The 15,797-nt window shown below is 33.0% G+C and overlaps 3 protein-coding genes across 4 annotated transcripts; 1 reads left to right on the top strand and 2 right to left on the bottom strand.

Moving 5' to 3' along the window:
• Window positions 1-510: 510 nt before the first annotated feature.
• LOC121204858 (uncharacterized) lies at window positions 511-3,040 on the bottom strand. Its single transcript, XM_041075555.1, has 7 exons — window positions 2,680-3,040; window positions 2,510-2,586; window positions 1,850-1,984; window positions 1,566-1,620; window positions 1,269-1,356; window positions 1,030-1,128; window positions 511-940 (listed from the first exon to the last, which is right to left on the bottom strand). The coding sequence occupies exons 1-7, from the start codon at window positions 2,952-2,954 to the stop codon at window positions 797-799; spliced, it is 873 nt and encodes a 290-aa protein (XP_040931489.1). The 5' UTR covers window positions 2,955-3,040; the 3' UTR covers window positions 511-796.
• A 2,613-nt stretch (window positions 3,041-5,653) lies between these two features.
• Window positions 5,654-11,618, top strand: LOC121204857 (glucosidase 2 subunit beta). Its single transcript, XM_041075554.1, has 16 exons — window positions 5,654-5,926; window positions 6,034-6,153; window positions 6,264-6,359; window positions 6,450-6,689; window positions 7,594-7,826; window positions 7,936-8,034; window positions 8,115-8,234; window positions 9,024-9,348; window positions 9,429-9,533; window positions 9,618-9,719; window positions 9,809-9,866; window positions 9,998-10,066; window positions 10,629-10,716; window positions 10,905-10,966; window positions 11,050-11,101; window positions 11,185-11,618. The coding sequence occupies exons 1-16, from the start codon at window positions 5,818-5,820 to the stop codon at window positions 11,245-11,247; spliced, it is 1,941 nt and encodes a 646-aa protein (XP_040931488.1). The 5' UTR covers window positions 5,654-5,817; the 3' UTR covers window positions 11,248-11,618.
• A 1,118-nt stretch (window positions 11,619-12,736) lies between these two features.
• On the bottom strand, window positions 12,737-15,797 carry LOC121204856 (uncharacterized). 2 transcript variants are annotated; one of them, XM_041075552.1, is made up of 4 exons: window positions 15,334-15,797; window positions 14,629-15,186; window positions 14,448-14,543; window positions 12,737-13,270 (listed from the first exon to the last, which is right to left on the bottom strand). In XM_041075552.1, the coding sequence occupies exons 1-4, from the start codon at window positions 15,436-15,438 to the stop codon at window positions 13,235-13,237; spliced, it is 795 nt and encodes a 264-aa protein (XP_040931486.1). In that variant the 5' UTR covers window positions 15,439-15,797; the 3' UTR covers window positions 12,737-13,234. The 2 variants fall into 2 exon arrangements, with proteins under 2 accessions (XP_040931486.1, XP_040931487.1); XM_041075553.1 differs by having other exon boundaries at window positions 14,456-14,543; window positions 15,334-15,714.

Below are 15,797 nucleotides of genomic sequence, written 5' to 3'. Positions count from 1 at the left end.
GCTCATGACATGATGTAACTCAAAACATTTTATTTGATAAAATATATGTAATTCATACTCGTTACGACACATGGATTAATATTTCAAAATATATTATCTTTTCATATAATATAGTAAAATTTTGAATTCGAATGAGATTATAATTTATATAATTTTTGAATTAACATAAACCTAATCCGATTCGAATTCGAACTTAAAATAACTTAAACAAATAACTTGAAAATATTTGAACCTGTGGTAACTAAAATCTGAAATGATTTGAACTTGTAATGACTTGATCCAAAAAGTCAAACCTCAAACTTGAATGACCCGAACAAAAATTGTCTTGAACCTGAACCTTTTTCAAGAAGTCTTGCAACTTATATATATATATATATACACATTTATTCATTTTAACATCAATTCAAAAGTTAGATCACATTGTCTAATTTTATAACATAAGATTTCAATTTTGTAAATTATGGTTCTCACTACTGAGTTCAAAGGACTAAAAAAATAAATAATAAATAATTCTGAGTAACATTTTTAAGAATGATATTTCATAACATTTTATGTTTTACATGTAAAGATTCTAACTACAGCATAATCATATACAAAATTCTTCAGCTGTCAAATATTTTGATCGTTGCCACAATTTATCTGTTTTTTTAATTCTCTGCATCTTTCTATGCTATAACTCAGTCCTTTATAAGCACTCAAATGAGCTGAAGATTACATTACTCAGAGACTAAACCATTGTGATGTGGCAACCCAGAGATCTATAAAAAACAAGAAATAGCCTTAAATGAACTAACTTTCATACTTGAAGTGGCACTTCCAGTTTTGAGTTTGAGGTCTGAGCCGTGCTGGTCCCGGCAAGATCCTTCACAAAAGTCCGTAGGCACCCGTTGATTATTCGTGGAGCCGCCCCATCACAGAATCGTTTCGCAAGATCAACAGCCTTCGAAGAACATGCAGTGGATGTTTTTAAGCATGAAATCTAATGCCTAAGTAGTAATCAGGAAATGGGGGAATGAAAAGGAGAGATACCTCGTTAATGACGATTGGGTGCCGGGTTCCGAGAACGGTTATCTCTGACATTGCTAAGTGAAGAATACTAAGCTCCAAAATCCTACCAGCTGGCTCATTCTGTAAGGAATGAATATGTATGGATTTAAGATCGATGGATATTTAAAGGGCGAGGGGAGTTACAGGACATTTTAAAACATTGAATTTACATGCCAAAAGCCTACATATCAACAATTGAAGCAGCATCTGCGTAAGCATACCTTCCAATTTGATGGCACAACTTTATCAATAGCAAGAACATGATTGTCCCATTTGTCCACAGTTGCAACCAAAAGCTTCCTTGTGAAACTACACCAAAGGAACAAGAGGTCAACTAGAAAGCACAGTCTCTCTTGAACTTGTGCAACCATGAGCAGGCACGCAGACACAAATAACCAGCACCAATACTTTATTACTCTGTCGAGTATAGTTTTCGAAGAACTGGGATCCTAACTCGATTTTTTTTTATCAGAAGAATACAAGATAATGCATTGAATAATTAGAGGTCTATGGTTTACCTCAAAAGAAGCTTGCTGTACACCAACTTTGGAGGAGCCGAAAGAACTTCTGCCTCTGCAATACAATTGCAAAATTGTCAGTTAAACCAGGTGGTTAGCCATATCAACACTATCCATTGAAATTCAGCTTAAGTGAATCAAAATAATAGCTAGAGTGATTAACCGGTTGCAACCAAAAGAGTACAGACTTAAGTGAGAGTGATGGCTTATTTTGCCATTTCGCATAAAGAAAAAGCATAAGGACCTATAAAAACATAGATATAACACATTTGGTGGTTAATTACCAATGGCGGAATCCTGCTCATTGCTGCGTAAAAGCTCATCTGCTTCTTCAACAGAATGTGTAGTGACCGGAGGCCCTCCGAAGCTCATGTGGTTGTATTGCAATAACGAAGCCTTGTCAAATTCATAGCCAGGTTCTTTGAATACAAACAAAGACAAAAAGTGTTAAATATGCTAAAGCGAAGTTATGCTAAGTTCCAAATGATGAACTTGTAAGAGTGACAATAAACTACACATTCTATGCATAAATTAGTTAACATACACAAGTCCATGTCCGAGCAACTACAAAGCAGAATCAAATCATTACAACGCACAGATGGACAAAGAACCAAAAACAATAAGGACTGAAACCCACACATGCACAAATATGCACGGTGAGACTTAAACTTGGGTACTCAAAATAGAATTTTAAATTCAATTCAAGTGGATCCTTGATACACTACTAATTTCAGCTAGAGATAAGATGCCATAATTTCTCAATTCACAAACATCTATGTATTTCAAACTCATCCCTAAATAAGCATCCAATATAAGAAATTCATAAATTTAAATTCATAATACTTGTATTTCCATGTATTTGATCACACAATTTACACTAACTTTGAATTCCAAACTACCAAAGGAAACCTTTAAGAACTGGCGGTATCCTATATAATACATACCTCTGGCTGCATTAATTCGCTTCTCAAACAGCCTAATAGGGTCCGACCCTTGCAAACACGAGGCATAAACTATTAATCTGCTCAAACAAACACCAAATCTCAATTTCAATGAAATTTGAAAAAAAATAATATAAAGAAGCTAGAAAAAAATAAAGAGAAGGAAAGCGTACAAAGCAAGCTCCCGGGCGGCTCTGGGACTGCAAAAGCGGCCACTTTTGTCTATTTTTGGGAGCATTTCTTTGGATTTATGAAAAGATTGTTGGTCTTGGACCTGAAGCGCCATGGAAGGGAGTGAAATTCGAACTTTGGGGCGGCTTGCAGGGTGCCGAGGCGGCGGTGGCGGCAAGCTCAAAAAGCAATGTTCCAACGCTTGATGGCGTAATTTGAAATGGGTTTTAGAAGAGTAGTAACAGCTTAAAACGCTGCTACACCGTATTCCCTCCATGTTTCTCTTTTGCTGGCTGCTCTCACTCTTCTATCTTCTACTTCGAAGGTTTTGGTTTACACTTATAGATATTTTCTTTTCACTTTGTAATTATTTATGGGTTAATTGCATCGTACGTAGTCAATTTATGATTCAATATTTAAATTTGGTTCAAAACTTTAAAAAATTCAAATTAAATCCTTAAAGTATCATTATACTATCGATTAGCTCGAGCATTAATTGCTAGCTACAAGTTGAGAATGATTTGTAACACGTGGACCAAATTATAAATATTTCTAGGAAACATGGATATAATATGTCAGAAAATGAAATAATTCTTCTAAATTTTATTTTTAACCTGTGAGATTTAAGTTATTGATACTTTGAATACATATTTATAATTTAATTGTTGTGTTTTTTATTTTGGTAAAGTAAAACAAACAAAATACTTTAACTACGTAACAATTCTATGAGCTGAGTTGTTCCTAAAAAATCTTCAGTCCTTGTTTTAAATCATAAGCCGTATTGGCCAAGCAATCAACAATTGTATTGCAGTCTCTAGAAAAATGTTGCATACCCTACCCTACAAACCTACGTTCAGCAGCAAGTGATGAATACGTCTAATAAGGGTAGAGTTCGAACTTGACAAATAGAAATCTTGAATGACCTTAATCATCTTCAAGTTATTTGTTTATATCAACACATTATCATAGTGCATGTTTTGAATGAGAGCTAATTCGTCAAGAATACCCCATAATTCAGCGTTAAAGATCAAGCGTGTCCCAGATATCTATTATATCCCATAGTTCACTATCCATTTTTATTCCTTATTAAAAATATACTAGGAGTGACATAGAATGTTTAAATTAAAAATTATTTAAAATATGATAAATAATTTGAATAATATTAGGTTGTGCTTTTTTTTAACTAATTTTTTCTTTGAATAAATTGTTTTTAAAAAATAAATTGATTTTTGGAGAAAAAAATGCATTTTAGATAAAAAATAAATTGATTTTTGGAGAAAAAAATGCATTTTAGATTATTATGAGTAAAATATTTTATGATGTTTGATACGTTATTTTTGAAATTATGTTTTCATTAAAACAAACACAACATAAATTATATTTTGTTACAAAATATCATCAAAGCATTGTCCTAAAACCCTAAACTCTATATATGATATCAACATACTTTATATTTGCTTAAGCATGATTCGACTTGACCGAAATATGAGCTTAAATTTTTGTCTAAATTAATTTATATTTGTAAATGGCTAAATCAAATCCTATCGAGTCTACCTATATTATTTTTAAATATAGATATTAAACAATATCATTATAGGTTCTAATCATATCTACTATTTTTGATACAGTGTCTAAAACTACTCATAGTGCCTCGCAATCTTCAAATAGGAGGATAATGTGCTTCAACGCACTCAAACCCACGTCCTTCTGTATTAGTAACCAGGGGCGTAGCTAGGGGGCTGGCATGGGCCCCGGCCCCCCCTAAAATGGAAAATTTCATTTTTAAGCCCTTGAAATTTTAAAAAAAATTTAAATTAATAAAGGTAAAATTACACTTTGGCCCCCCTAAAATTATAAAAATTCAATTTAATCATTTACAAATTATAAAAATATAAATTATAAAAAATTAAAATTTCATCCGCCCCCCTAAAAAAATTTTCTGGCTTCGCCCCTGTTAGTAACAATGTCCATACCAATCGAGTTAAAACTCCGTCGACAAAAAATATTATTTTTAACTTAATATTTAATAACTTTATTTTTATTATATGTGAAAATTTTAGTAATATTAATAAGTCAATTTGTTATTTGATAGCTAAAATTTATCTTATATAAACTTAATTATAAATAGTGTCTAATTAAAACTTAAATTTAAGTACGAGAGTGGATGAATTACATTGAAATTAGAATGAAGTTAAACAAATTATACCGATATTTATATTAATATTACTAAAATATTCACATATGATATTATAAAACATTAATTACTTAATATTTATAAGTTATAAATTTATTATTAAGAATATTAGTATAAGCCATTTTTAATAAAATATTAGAAATATTAATTAAAAATTAAAATTATTATTAATGTTGAAATTTATTATTACAGCAAAATTGTAATATTAAATAAAATTATCAAAATAATAAATTATATTAAGCATATTAATAAATTATTATATATTGTCATTTTACAGATATCAGCTTTCAGCTATCAACTAACTTTAACCAAATACTTTTAAATAAAGGGTAAATTATAAAAATAGTCGCTTTTGTTTGACTTAAATTATATTTTAGTTATTTATGTTTGAAATGTTATGTTTTAGTCACTTATATTATCGTTTTGTTACACAATAGTCACTCTATCGTTAAATTCTATTATCTTCCTAACAACAGTCATACGTGTCAGTCCAAATGAGTTTAAGTGACTATTTTTATAGTTCACCGTTAAATAAACAATTAAAAAAATCAATTAATCAAATCAATTAATAGGACAATCAATTATTAACTATCAACTATCAGCTATCAGCCAATTGTCAAATAGGTACAAAATATTTTGACTTGTACCAAAATTATACTTAATTTAACATAATTAAATTATCGGATTAATTTCAAATTGGAAACATTTTTTTAATCAAGAAATTGGAATTGTATTAGATTTTAAATCATTTCCAAGGTAGATAACATCTGATTTAATGGACTGAACGACGCTGTTTTGAAGTGGGAAAACTCCTTTAATTTTAAGCCCTCGGCAAAATCCCAAAGCAGCAGAACCAGTAGGAAATTGTAAACGACGACCAGTGGCGCTTCCCTGATTGGTTTTGTGATAGATTTGACAACATTTTTGCATTGGATCACTAAACAAGATGAGATCATATTCCATTTTCATTCTCCTTTTGTTTTGCATAGCTTCATTTATTAGATCATCATCTTCTTCAGCTCCCAAACACACTTTTCTTGGAATTTCTCCTCAAGGTCTTTAACAATCTTTCTTTAATGATGTTTTCAATGAATTTCCAGTACTAATTCTCATTTTCTTTTACTTATTTATACTAATAATTGCTGTCATGAACGATACCCAGATGAGGATTACTACAAATCATCATCAGATAGCATTAAATGCAAAGACGGATCCAAGAAATTCACCAAATCTCAGCTCAATGATGATTTCTGCGATTGTCCTGATGGCACCGATGAACCTGGTTTTTTTTTTTTTTTATGTTCCTTCCCCTTTGGGTTCACCTTTGTTTTAATGGGTTTAATGTTTTATGGGCTATCTTCTTCTTATTAACCTTTATTTGCTTTCTCATAGGTACATCCGCTTGCCCTACTGCAAAATTCTACTGCAGAAATGCTGGACATGTTTCACTGTTCTTGTTTTCTTCCAGAGTCAATGATGGGATCTGCGGTAAGTTAACTGCATTAGTGGAAATGGGTGATGTTTTTCTATATGCCTCAATTTGAGTTACTTTTCATTGATTGTATATATATCTTCCAGATTGTTGTGATGGGAGTGATGAGTATGATGGTAGAGTGAAGTGTCCCAATACATGTTGGGAGGCTGGTAAAGTGGCTAGAGATAGGCTGGTGAAAAAAATCAATACTTATAAGGAGGGGGTTACATTGAGAACTAAGGAAATCGAACAGGCTAAGATAGCAATAGCTAAAGATGAAGCAGAACTAACAAAGCTTCAAAACGAGGAGAAATTGCTGAAGGGCATTGTTGAAGAGCTTAAAGGTAACACTTACTTCTGAAGATTCCTTCATACTCGTTGTGTTATCATTGTGGATGTGATGCGACAATATTATACTTAGTCTGATTTGGGTTGCATTTGTTTGTTGAAGTGTTGTGTTTATTTTTCTCTTGAGGTTGTCTATAATGTGAGTATGGTCATGACCAGTGACGGTAAAATGTTATATGAAGAAGGTAAGTAGTTTCACATGTGGCATGACATGTGCTTACCCGAAACAAGATTTTGTTCCCAAAACTCATTGGCTGTTTCATTGTATTTCTCATCTATCCGTTAAGCAAAAGATATCAAGGATGTGTGTATAGCAAATGTTATGACAATACTAAATCTTGAATATTATGTGTCCTTGATACAAGCGGATATAGTTTTATAATGTGCATTTATAAATTGCTCCAAATCCTAATCAACTCAAAATATTCTACCCTTACTCTTAATATGTATAATGCATTAAAATGAAATTTCAAGGGTACTGAATAATTGAATAATTTAAGTTAAAAGGTATTGAAAATGTGAAGTAGTTAGAAGCTGTCAAATTTTTCTATAGTCTGACAACATGATAGTTTTGAACTAATAAAAATATCTTCAATTCTTTCTTTTTCAAACCATTGTAATGACCATCTATATAGAAACTCTGTATCACTTTTTTCATGAAACCAATTTAATATTTGTACAGAACTTAATTGTATATCAAACATTATTACAATATAATTTTTGGTTTTTAAATAGCACTTAAATTGTATGTCTGTTGAGGGTTCAAATTATCAAATTTTCATTCATGTGCTGCTCAAAATTCACCTAAGTGTCCACAAACTGTGCCTATGTTTTTCTTGATCTTATACCTGTTAATATTTGAGCTTATTGCAACATAATTTATTTGTTTACCTTGTTTAGAACGTAAAGAACAGATAGAGAAGGCAGAGGAGAAAGAAAGGTTGCAAAAAGAGAAGGAAGAAAATGAGAAACAAAAAGCAGAGGAAGCTTTAAGAGAAAATGAGAAAGCTGAGGAGGAAGGGAAGGTGGAAAATGAAAAAGTTGAGCAAGAAGCGAACAGTGAAGACAAACCCAAAGAAAATACTGATGATGATGATAAATTTGGTAACATTGAGGATTCTTTTGTAAATGAGGTTGGATTGGTTGTTTTTTAATTTTCTCTTGAAGTGTATTTACATGAGTGCACATCTTATTTCTTCTGTTTGTTTTTTCATTGCCTTTGTCATTATCAACCTTTGGCAGGACCCCAAAGTAGATGAGAATGAAGGCGAACCAACAAGCAAAGTTGAAACAAGTGATTCTTCCGAAACTGAAGCAGTTCCTTTTAATAAGGAAGAGGACGTATGCTAAAACAGTATAATGGTGCATTTCTTTCACATGGTTATACTTCCACAATGACATAATCTTATGTTGTTTTGTAGCATGCGGTGAAAAATAAGCACGAGTCTGCTTCACACAGACACAATGATGATTCCACTGTTTCAACTGAAATTGATCAAGATGCTGGTAGTAAAGTATCACCTGATGAAGACAAGAAAGCAGTAATTTACTCTACTCCCTAGGTTTTCTTGTTCGTCAAAAAGCTTATATGATATTAGGCTATAGTTCAATAAAACGATGGGTATGAGATTGGGTTTGGAGGATAAACCCTCTTAAGTTGCTTTTTGAAAATAAGAAATCGAAGCTTGTTGTTGGAAAAATTGATTGAATAGCTGGTCTATCTTACCAAGGATCATGGTTGCAGTATAGAATAAATTTAACAATAATTATATTACAAGAGATTAAAGGTCTCAGAAATGGCTCACAAAGTAAAAAGGAAGGTAAAAATGTTAAAGTAGATTACAAAAGACGGTGTACTGAAACAGGTTAAGCTGGCGTTTCAGTTTTAATTATTAAGATGTTATCCTGCATTGTAATTTGTTTCTTTTAATTGTCTCTATGGTAGAGTTGAAGTAGAGGGCTAGAGGCAGGTTAATTTCTGATCCAGTATAACAGCTAATATGTTTGGTTATTTTATAGATTCTTTATTCCTTCATATCAAGTAGCAGCTTTTTTAATTTTCTGTTCTAGAGTATAAAAGAAAGGGTCTGAGAGTGAAAGGATGAAAAAAACCGTTGGTAGTATTCTACCTTTGGTTTTCAATGTACATGAATTGTGAACTATAGTTTTCTCTTAAGGCCTTTACTTGAGTACATTTATTAAAACAGGGTGTATTTTTTAGAATAAGAAGCAGCAAAAGAAATTTCGTGTAAGTTTGGGCATGCATGAACTTGACAAGTTTCTGAGGTACTTTTTTGTTTGTCTACATAATTCCCCTCTGGTGTCTGCAGGAGAGTGACACATCTGAAACTACAGAAGGACTGTCGAGGGAAGAGTTAGGTCGCCTTGTTGCTTCCCGTTGGACTGGAGAAGGTACTGAGAATAAAGGGGGAACAAAAGCTGATACTGATGACATCCATGAAGAAACGCCCAAGGATGAACATGATGAAGAAGAATACGACAACTATGCTTCTGATAGTGATGAGGACACTGCAAAATATGAAGATGATATAGATGATGATGTAGAAGATGAACCAGATGAGAGTTATGAAGAGGAGAATCATGATGATACAACTTCGTACAAAGATGACTTAGATGATGAACCTTACTTGCCAGGTTTGCAATTCTTTTCTGGTCAATATTTCATTTAAGGTGGCTACTGCGATCACTGAGCTTACTGTTAAATATGTTGTTAGAAACAAGTCCCTCAAGTGATCCATCTTGGTTTGAGAAGATACAAAAGACAGTTAAGAACGTTCTAGATGCTGTTAATATATTCAAAACTCCAGTAAATATATCAGGTACATGCTGAACTCCCACTATTTACCACTTAAAATTTAAATGAGCATATGGAAATGGGCAACCTTTTATGTTTGACTTGTCAGATGCGGCTCATGTACGTAAGGAATATGATGAATCCAGTGCCAAGTTATCTAAAATACAGTCAAGGATATCAAGTTTGACACAAAAGCTAAAACATGATTTTGGTATGTAGTGAACTTTTCAGTGTCTAAGTGGTGAAAATGAATCGTATTGCTTTCACTTCTATAAACTGAATTTGTGTTTAATATTACAGGACTGGAGAAGGAGTTCTATGCATTCTATGATCGTTGTTTTGAGATCAAGCAGAACAAGTTACGAACTCCTTGTTGTAGTACTTTGTTCAGTTACCATATACTCAATTATATAGATTGCCAAACAAAATTATTGCTGTAACAATTTCCAATTTATTTTCACCTTTTTTGACTGGGACTTTTGGCTTCAGGTATGTTTACAAAGTTTGCCCATACAAACAAGCTTCTCAGGAGGAGGGCCACATGACAACCCCTTTAGGGTAGGTTTATTGCATTTATTTTGTTCTGTAATTGATATAAGGAAAATTCTTACATTTTGAACTCCATAAACAGGTTTAAAAGGTGGCAAGTGTTCTAATAGATATATTTATGAATTTTAAAAAATTAATTAATTCATAAATAAACACATGCCGTTATCTTCTTAATCTTGTTTATGGAGTATAACATTTTCCCCACTAGTGTATGGAGAATGAATTCTTGTTTGTTTAGTTATCCTATTGGTAGATGTTTATTGCATTTGCCTTGCAGTTCCCTTGGCCTACTAATATATGAAAACATGATTATTGAGCTCCAACTCTCCAAATATATGAAAAAACTCAGAAAATTAAATGAAACTACCTAAGTCAAACATGTACTTGTTTTTAACACTCACCCCAACAAGTAATATAGGTTTTATAAGCTATCATGTATTTGTGCTTGTCCCTGTGTGCATGGATGACGGCGTGTAGGATTTTTTTTTCCCTTTATAGTTTATTTCAACAGAATTTTAAAAGTTTCATGTCACTTAATTTACTCTTTTTTTTTTGGGGGGGGGGATTCTAGGCGTTGGGATAAATTTGAGGACGCATACAAGATGATGGTATTTTCAAATGGTGATAAGTGCTGGAATGGTCCAGATCGAAGTATGAAGGTACTGTTACATTACATGGTTTGTCATGTTCTGATTTGTTGTTACTTGATGAACTCATGTCCACATATTTTATTATGGACTATTACACAAGTAGTTGTACGTAAAAGTAGAACAAGAGTGAATTGTGAAGTTGATTATCTAATTTATGTAGTTGTTCTAGAATTCTTTACACGTGTTCTTCCTTTTAGGTGAAATTAAGATGCGGTTTGAAAAATGAGCTCACCGATGTTGATGAACCAAGCCGTTGCGAGTAAGTCTCTCCTCTTTTATGTGTGTGTTGTGCATCCATGCATGTATGCACATGTCCTCCTAACAATTAGTTTGTTATGGCAGATACGTTGCTTTATTGGCCACTCCAGCTGTCTGCCTGGAAGATAAGCTGAAGGTAATACATATATTCGGTAATGGATTCAGTGATGTAATACTCTACCATAATCTAAACAGTTTGATTAATCTTAACTTTGATAGGAGCTGCAACATAAACTAGATTTGTTGAACAAAGAGCAACCTCAGGAACATGATGAACTTTGAGGAACCCAGATAGAAGATTCAGACATGGTTAGAGGCTGTTGACTTCATAACAAATCTATCATTAGAACACGTATCAATTTGATCCTAGTTATGAAGCGAAGTAGAATGTGGCCTTTTTGAGCTAGTAGAGAAGATTTTCAAGCGATATCTGAAATCTGAGGTAGCCTCCTGAAAATTTTTTTCGTAGGGAAGTATGCTTCACATTAAAATCACATAGATGAAGTGAGGTACGGTTATATTTGTTAGGTTGAGCTGAACTGACTATGGTGAAAATTAACTGGTCCTCAATACTTCTTTGAATTTCTGCATAAAAGAATATGAATGGTAAGAGATGGCATTAATTTGAATGACCTATGGTTTCTCTTTGATCATTTGCTGTCTAAATGATCTCGTTGCCATATTATTGATTTTATTTTTCAGCAATACGAGGTTCAAAGTCACCTTGAACAATAGAATGTTGTAATTGTAGGGTTAGGGTTCTTGAGTAGAGTGAAAAAGGGTGAAGGGTAGCAACTGGCAAGCAGGCAGTAACTGCAAAACAAGTAATAGCATGGGGTTAAATAGGACATGGGGCTATGTTTTCTCGGTGTTTAGATATGGATATGTTCAATTTGTTTCAAGTATTTGTATATGTTTAGACGGTCTTTGGATTATTATGTCCCTTTATCCGTGTTGGGATATGGATGCCAAATATGGATACTTAAAAAGAAAAATAAAGAGTTGGAAGGAACATAGGATTGGAGCATTTCTATGGTGTATTCAGCCAAAAATCAGTAGTTACTTAACTGTTAGCTAGTAGCTAGTAACAACCAGAACAAGTAGCAGTCAAGTCGAGTCAAGTAAAATACGAGCCAGATACATAATTTTTGTTCAATCGAACTCGAATAGTTTTGGAACACAAGTGTTGGCATAAAAAGTTTGGTACTAAATAAATAATGCATCTGGCGAAAAGATGCATAATGCAAGTGAAAATTGGAAAGGATTTTCGTGATAATACATCATAATATATAATATATATATATAAAAGATGACATCGACACACTCGGTGTGTCAAATGTTAACCAAAAATGAAAATATATACACACTGTAGAGCATTGTAATTGAATAATTGTTAAGTTTATATCCAATTATATCGAGTCCATTAAGCTTAAGGCCCAAATCAAATAGCCCATTTTAAGTTCAAATTTACTTTTTTGTATTTTTTTCTCCCTTAAATTTTAACTTATATTCTAATAACTTAAGCTCAAATTGGCCCTTAATTTATGTACAAAGCAAATGATAAATATTTGTTTGGATGTAATATATATAAACCTTATTAAAAGAACTCCATAAAATTTGGAGGCTTTTTCTTTTAGTATTTTCTCACTAAAAAAATCCAAATATATTTTTCTTTTTTTAAAAAAAAAAGTAAATATAAAAATATAAAACGATGTAACATTAAATTTTGGCCACATATATTTTGCATATTGTTTTTGCAATGGGTTTTTGGTTTGTAAAGAATATGAACCAACTATTATATAATACCCTAAATCTGGGCTCTTCAAGAATGTTTAACAAAATTTGCCTAAAGCAGCAGCAGAGCAGGCAACAAAAGCCAAATGTGCCAAAAAAAAAAAGGGAAGAAGAACAGAGAGAGAGAGAGAAGAAAGAAAGAAGCAAGTTCAAAAGACATCACAATCCTACAAACAACTCTATACCTTTTTGTGCTAAGAAACCAACCTATCTATAACATGACAAATTCACTACATTTCTCAACAAAAAAAAAAAACCTTTTTTAACTCTGTTTCTTACAGGATTTAAACACACCATTCGCCTTTTTTTTCTAACTCGAAAGACCTTCAGCTATATCCTGCGAAAAGAATGACAAAGTAGGAACCTGTACAAACCCCATTCCTGCCCTGCCGGAAAAATTTAAGATGCCTCGAAACAACTTGTTCATGTGAGTGATGGTGATAAGCTCAGTTTTTCGCAGATATAATGCCCGGATTCAAACAGTTTGAGGCAACTTTGTATCATTCTCCTCCTGCAATGGTTGAGTTCGGCAGGTAAAGGTACATGATTTAACAGAATAGTAATTAGGAAACCAACAATGGGCATACAAAACCCACATGAAGTATGCTATTCAAAGATGAAGCATGCTATTGATGCATAATTAACAGCTTTCATATTCAAGTTGATGATGAAAAAGCTTTAAGGACCACATAGAGAACAAATTAAAAAGATCATGGGACAGGGCACCGCAAACAGCCAAATCCATGAAAAACAGACAAGAAAAGCAGCAACAGCAGTGCAAAATCCAAGCATGTAACTCACTACATTCCAAACTTAACAGATCATTACTCATTTAACAGTTAGAGCTGCATAATTTAACTAGAGTGTGTGTGTGCGTATCAGTCGTGAATGGAATGGAGAAATATTAGTGATAGGTTCCAAGCAGTGGATTTTTATTTATTTACGTTTTGGTTTCTCTTGATGCATAATAGAAATAAACTAAAGGGATTAAACAAGCCACTAAGTCAACTGAGTCCTTGCTGTAGTGGCAAAGGTCTTGCATTGGTTCCAAGTTCCGGTTGACATCAGGTGTAGGGTTCAAATCTCGAACAACACCTTCCCCTTCCCATCCTTACAAATGCCCTGCCCTCCCCGCCCCCCCCCCCAAAAAAAAAAAAAGCCACTAAAAGTTCTTAACAAAGGTCATCATACAAGGGGGATAAAAGAAACTGTGTGCTTAGAGGAATTGTGATTGGTGAGGCAAACTCACCAGCATCACCAGACTAATACTATTATACTAACACTCTAAACATTCCTCAGGTATGGAATAGATGGCAAAAATCAATGAAATCCTATCAGATATATGACAGAATCTGTAAAATTTCTTTTACATTGTTGTGGTAGACAAAATCTAGTTCCTTTTTCAAGCTGACAATCAAGAGAGGTAACATCAATAACTTTCACCAATCCCACCCAAATAAGTAGAAAACTTCTCTATATAAGGATTCACCAAATAGAAAGTCAATCTTCAACTTTAAGTCCCTTGGTTGACAAGAAAGGACGTAAAAACTAAATAGTCCTCACAGAAAAAGGACTCATACTAACAATCAAATGTACTGGACCTATAGCTAGAAAAAAGAGTATAGTATAGTTCTAACGCGTGACAATGTCATAGAAATATCCGAGGAAACGAACAGAAAGATGGTTACATCAATACCCAGATGAGTCCTAACAGGTGATGGCTTTAGCAGAGAAGTTTCGGCACCTGAAGCAGATCCACTTTCACCAATACCATTATTATGACCCTGCCAAAGAAGAGAAAGTGAAAACTTAAAACTGATAGGCAAAAATCAACGAATAAACAAAGAAAGGGTTACATTAATAATATACCGTAAAAGAATTTCGATTACATTGCTGACGATCTTCAAAGAGAGAATAGTAATAAGCAGGATCATAAATGGCACCTCCTAAAGCATCATCAGATTCATTATGAGAGCACTGTCTAAGTAAGGGATTGGAAGGGGTTGAAGGGCTTAGAAAACCATTCCTCAAATCAAAATCAGGGTCTCTTAGATCAGAAGGATTGCCTACATTTGAAACCCCAAGTCTATATATTTGAATCCATAGAAGAGATGACCATAATCTCACGAAAAACCCCACCATCTCCATTGCAAGTGTTAACCTGACCGAGAAAATAAACAACATTCCACGGCTCTCCCCTTCTTCGCCGCCGTCGGTCTCTTTCGAGATGTTCCAAATATCATGGGAAAAGAGGATAAACCATGAAATGTCAAGCAAAATGGCGCAAAAGAGTAAAACGGCATAAGCTCGGCCCAAGCTTTGACTACCACTCTCGATGGCAACCAAAGCAAACAAGGCGATGCCTAAATTGGCCAATAACACACCGTTGTACAATGCGCCGAGGGATCCGGTTATGGCACACCCAATCTGATCAATAGAAAAAAAAATCAACCAATATTTATTAAAAAAAAAAAAGAAACCCATCGAAGATTATAAAAAGATAAATAAAAGAAACCCATCAAAGATTAAAAAAAAAAGAAACCCTAAAAGTGCTAATTAGGGTTAGTAAATTACTTGGATGTAAATGAGGATGACGGCAACATAAAGAAGCTTATCATAATCACGAAGACAAGCTTGAAACGCATCTCTCAGATTCTGAGAGCAACAACAAATCATCATCTGCAGCAATTCATCCAATTTGATTGCCTCCAAAAACAACAAATTCTAAATGAAAAAAAAATATAAAAAATGATTGTATTTTTTGCGTTTTCCTTTCCCTTTTTTTTTTTTTGGTTTTTTGCGGGACTACATCGAAACCAAATAAATAATTATTCTTTTTTCTTGGATCAAATACACTCAATGATTCAACTCGTTTCTTCCTTTCTTTTTCTTTTTCTTTTTTTTTTAATTAAGGAATTAATTTTGTTTATGTTATTTTTTTTCTGATTTTTGGTTGACGAATGGTACAATGAACAGTCTTTATTTAATTATTTAATATTTTCTTTATTCTTTTATCTGCCATCTAAATAGAAAGTAAT

Source organism: Gossypium hirsutum, chromosome A08 (assembly GCF_007990345.1).
Source record: "Gossypium hirsutum isolate 1008001.06 chromosome A08, Gossypium_hirsutum_v2.1, whole genome shotgun sequence".
NCBI lineage: Eukaryota > Viridiplantae > Streptophyta > Magnoliopsida > Malvales > Malvaceae > Gossypium > Gossypium hirsutum.
The sequence above is the reverse complement of the archived record's forward strand: the minus strand, read 5'-3'. Positions and strand labels throughout refer to the sequence as shown.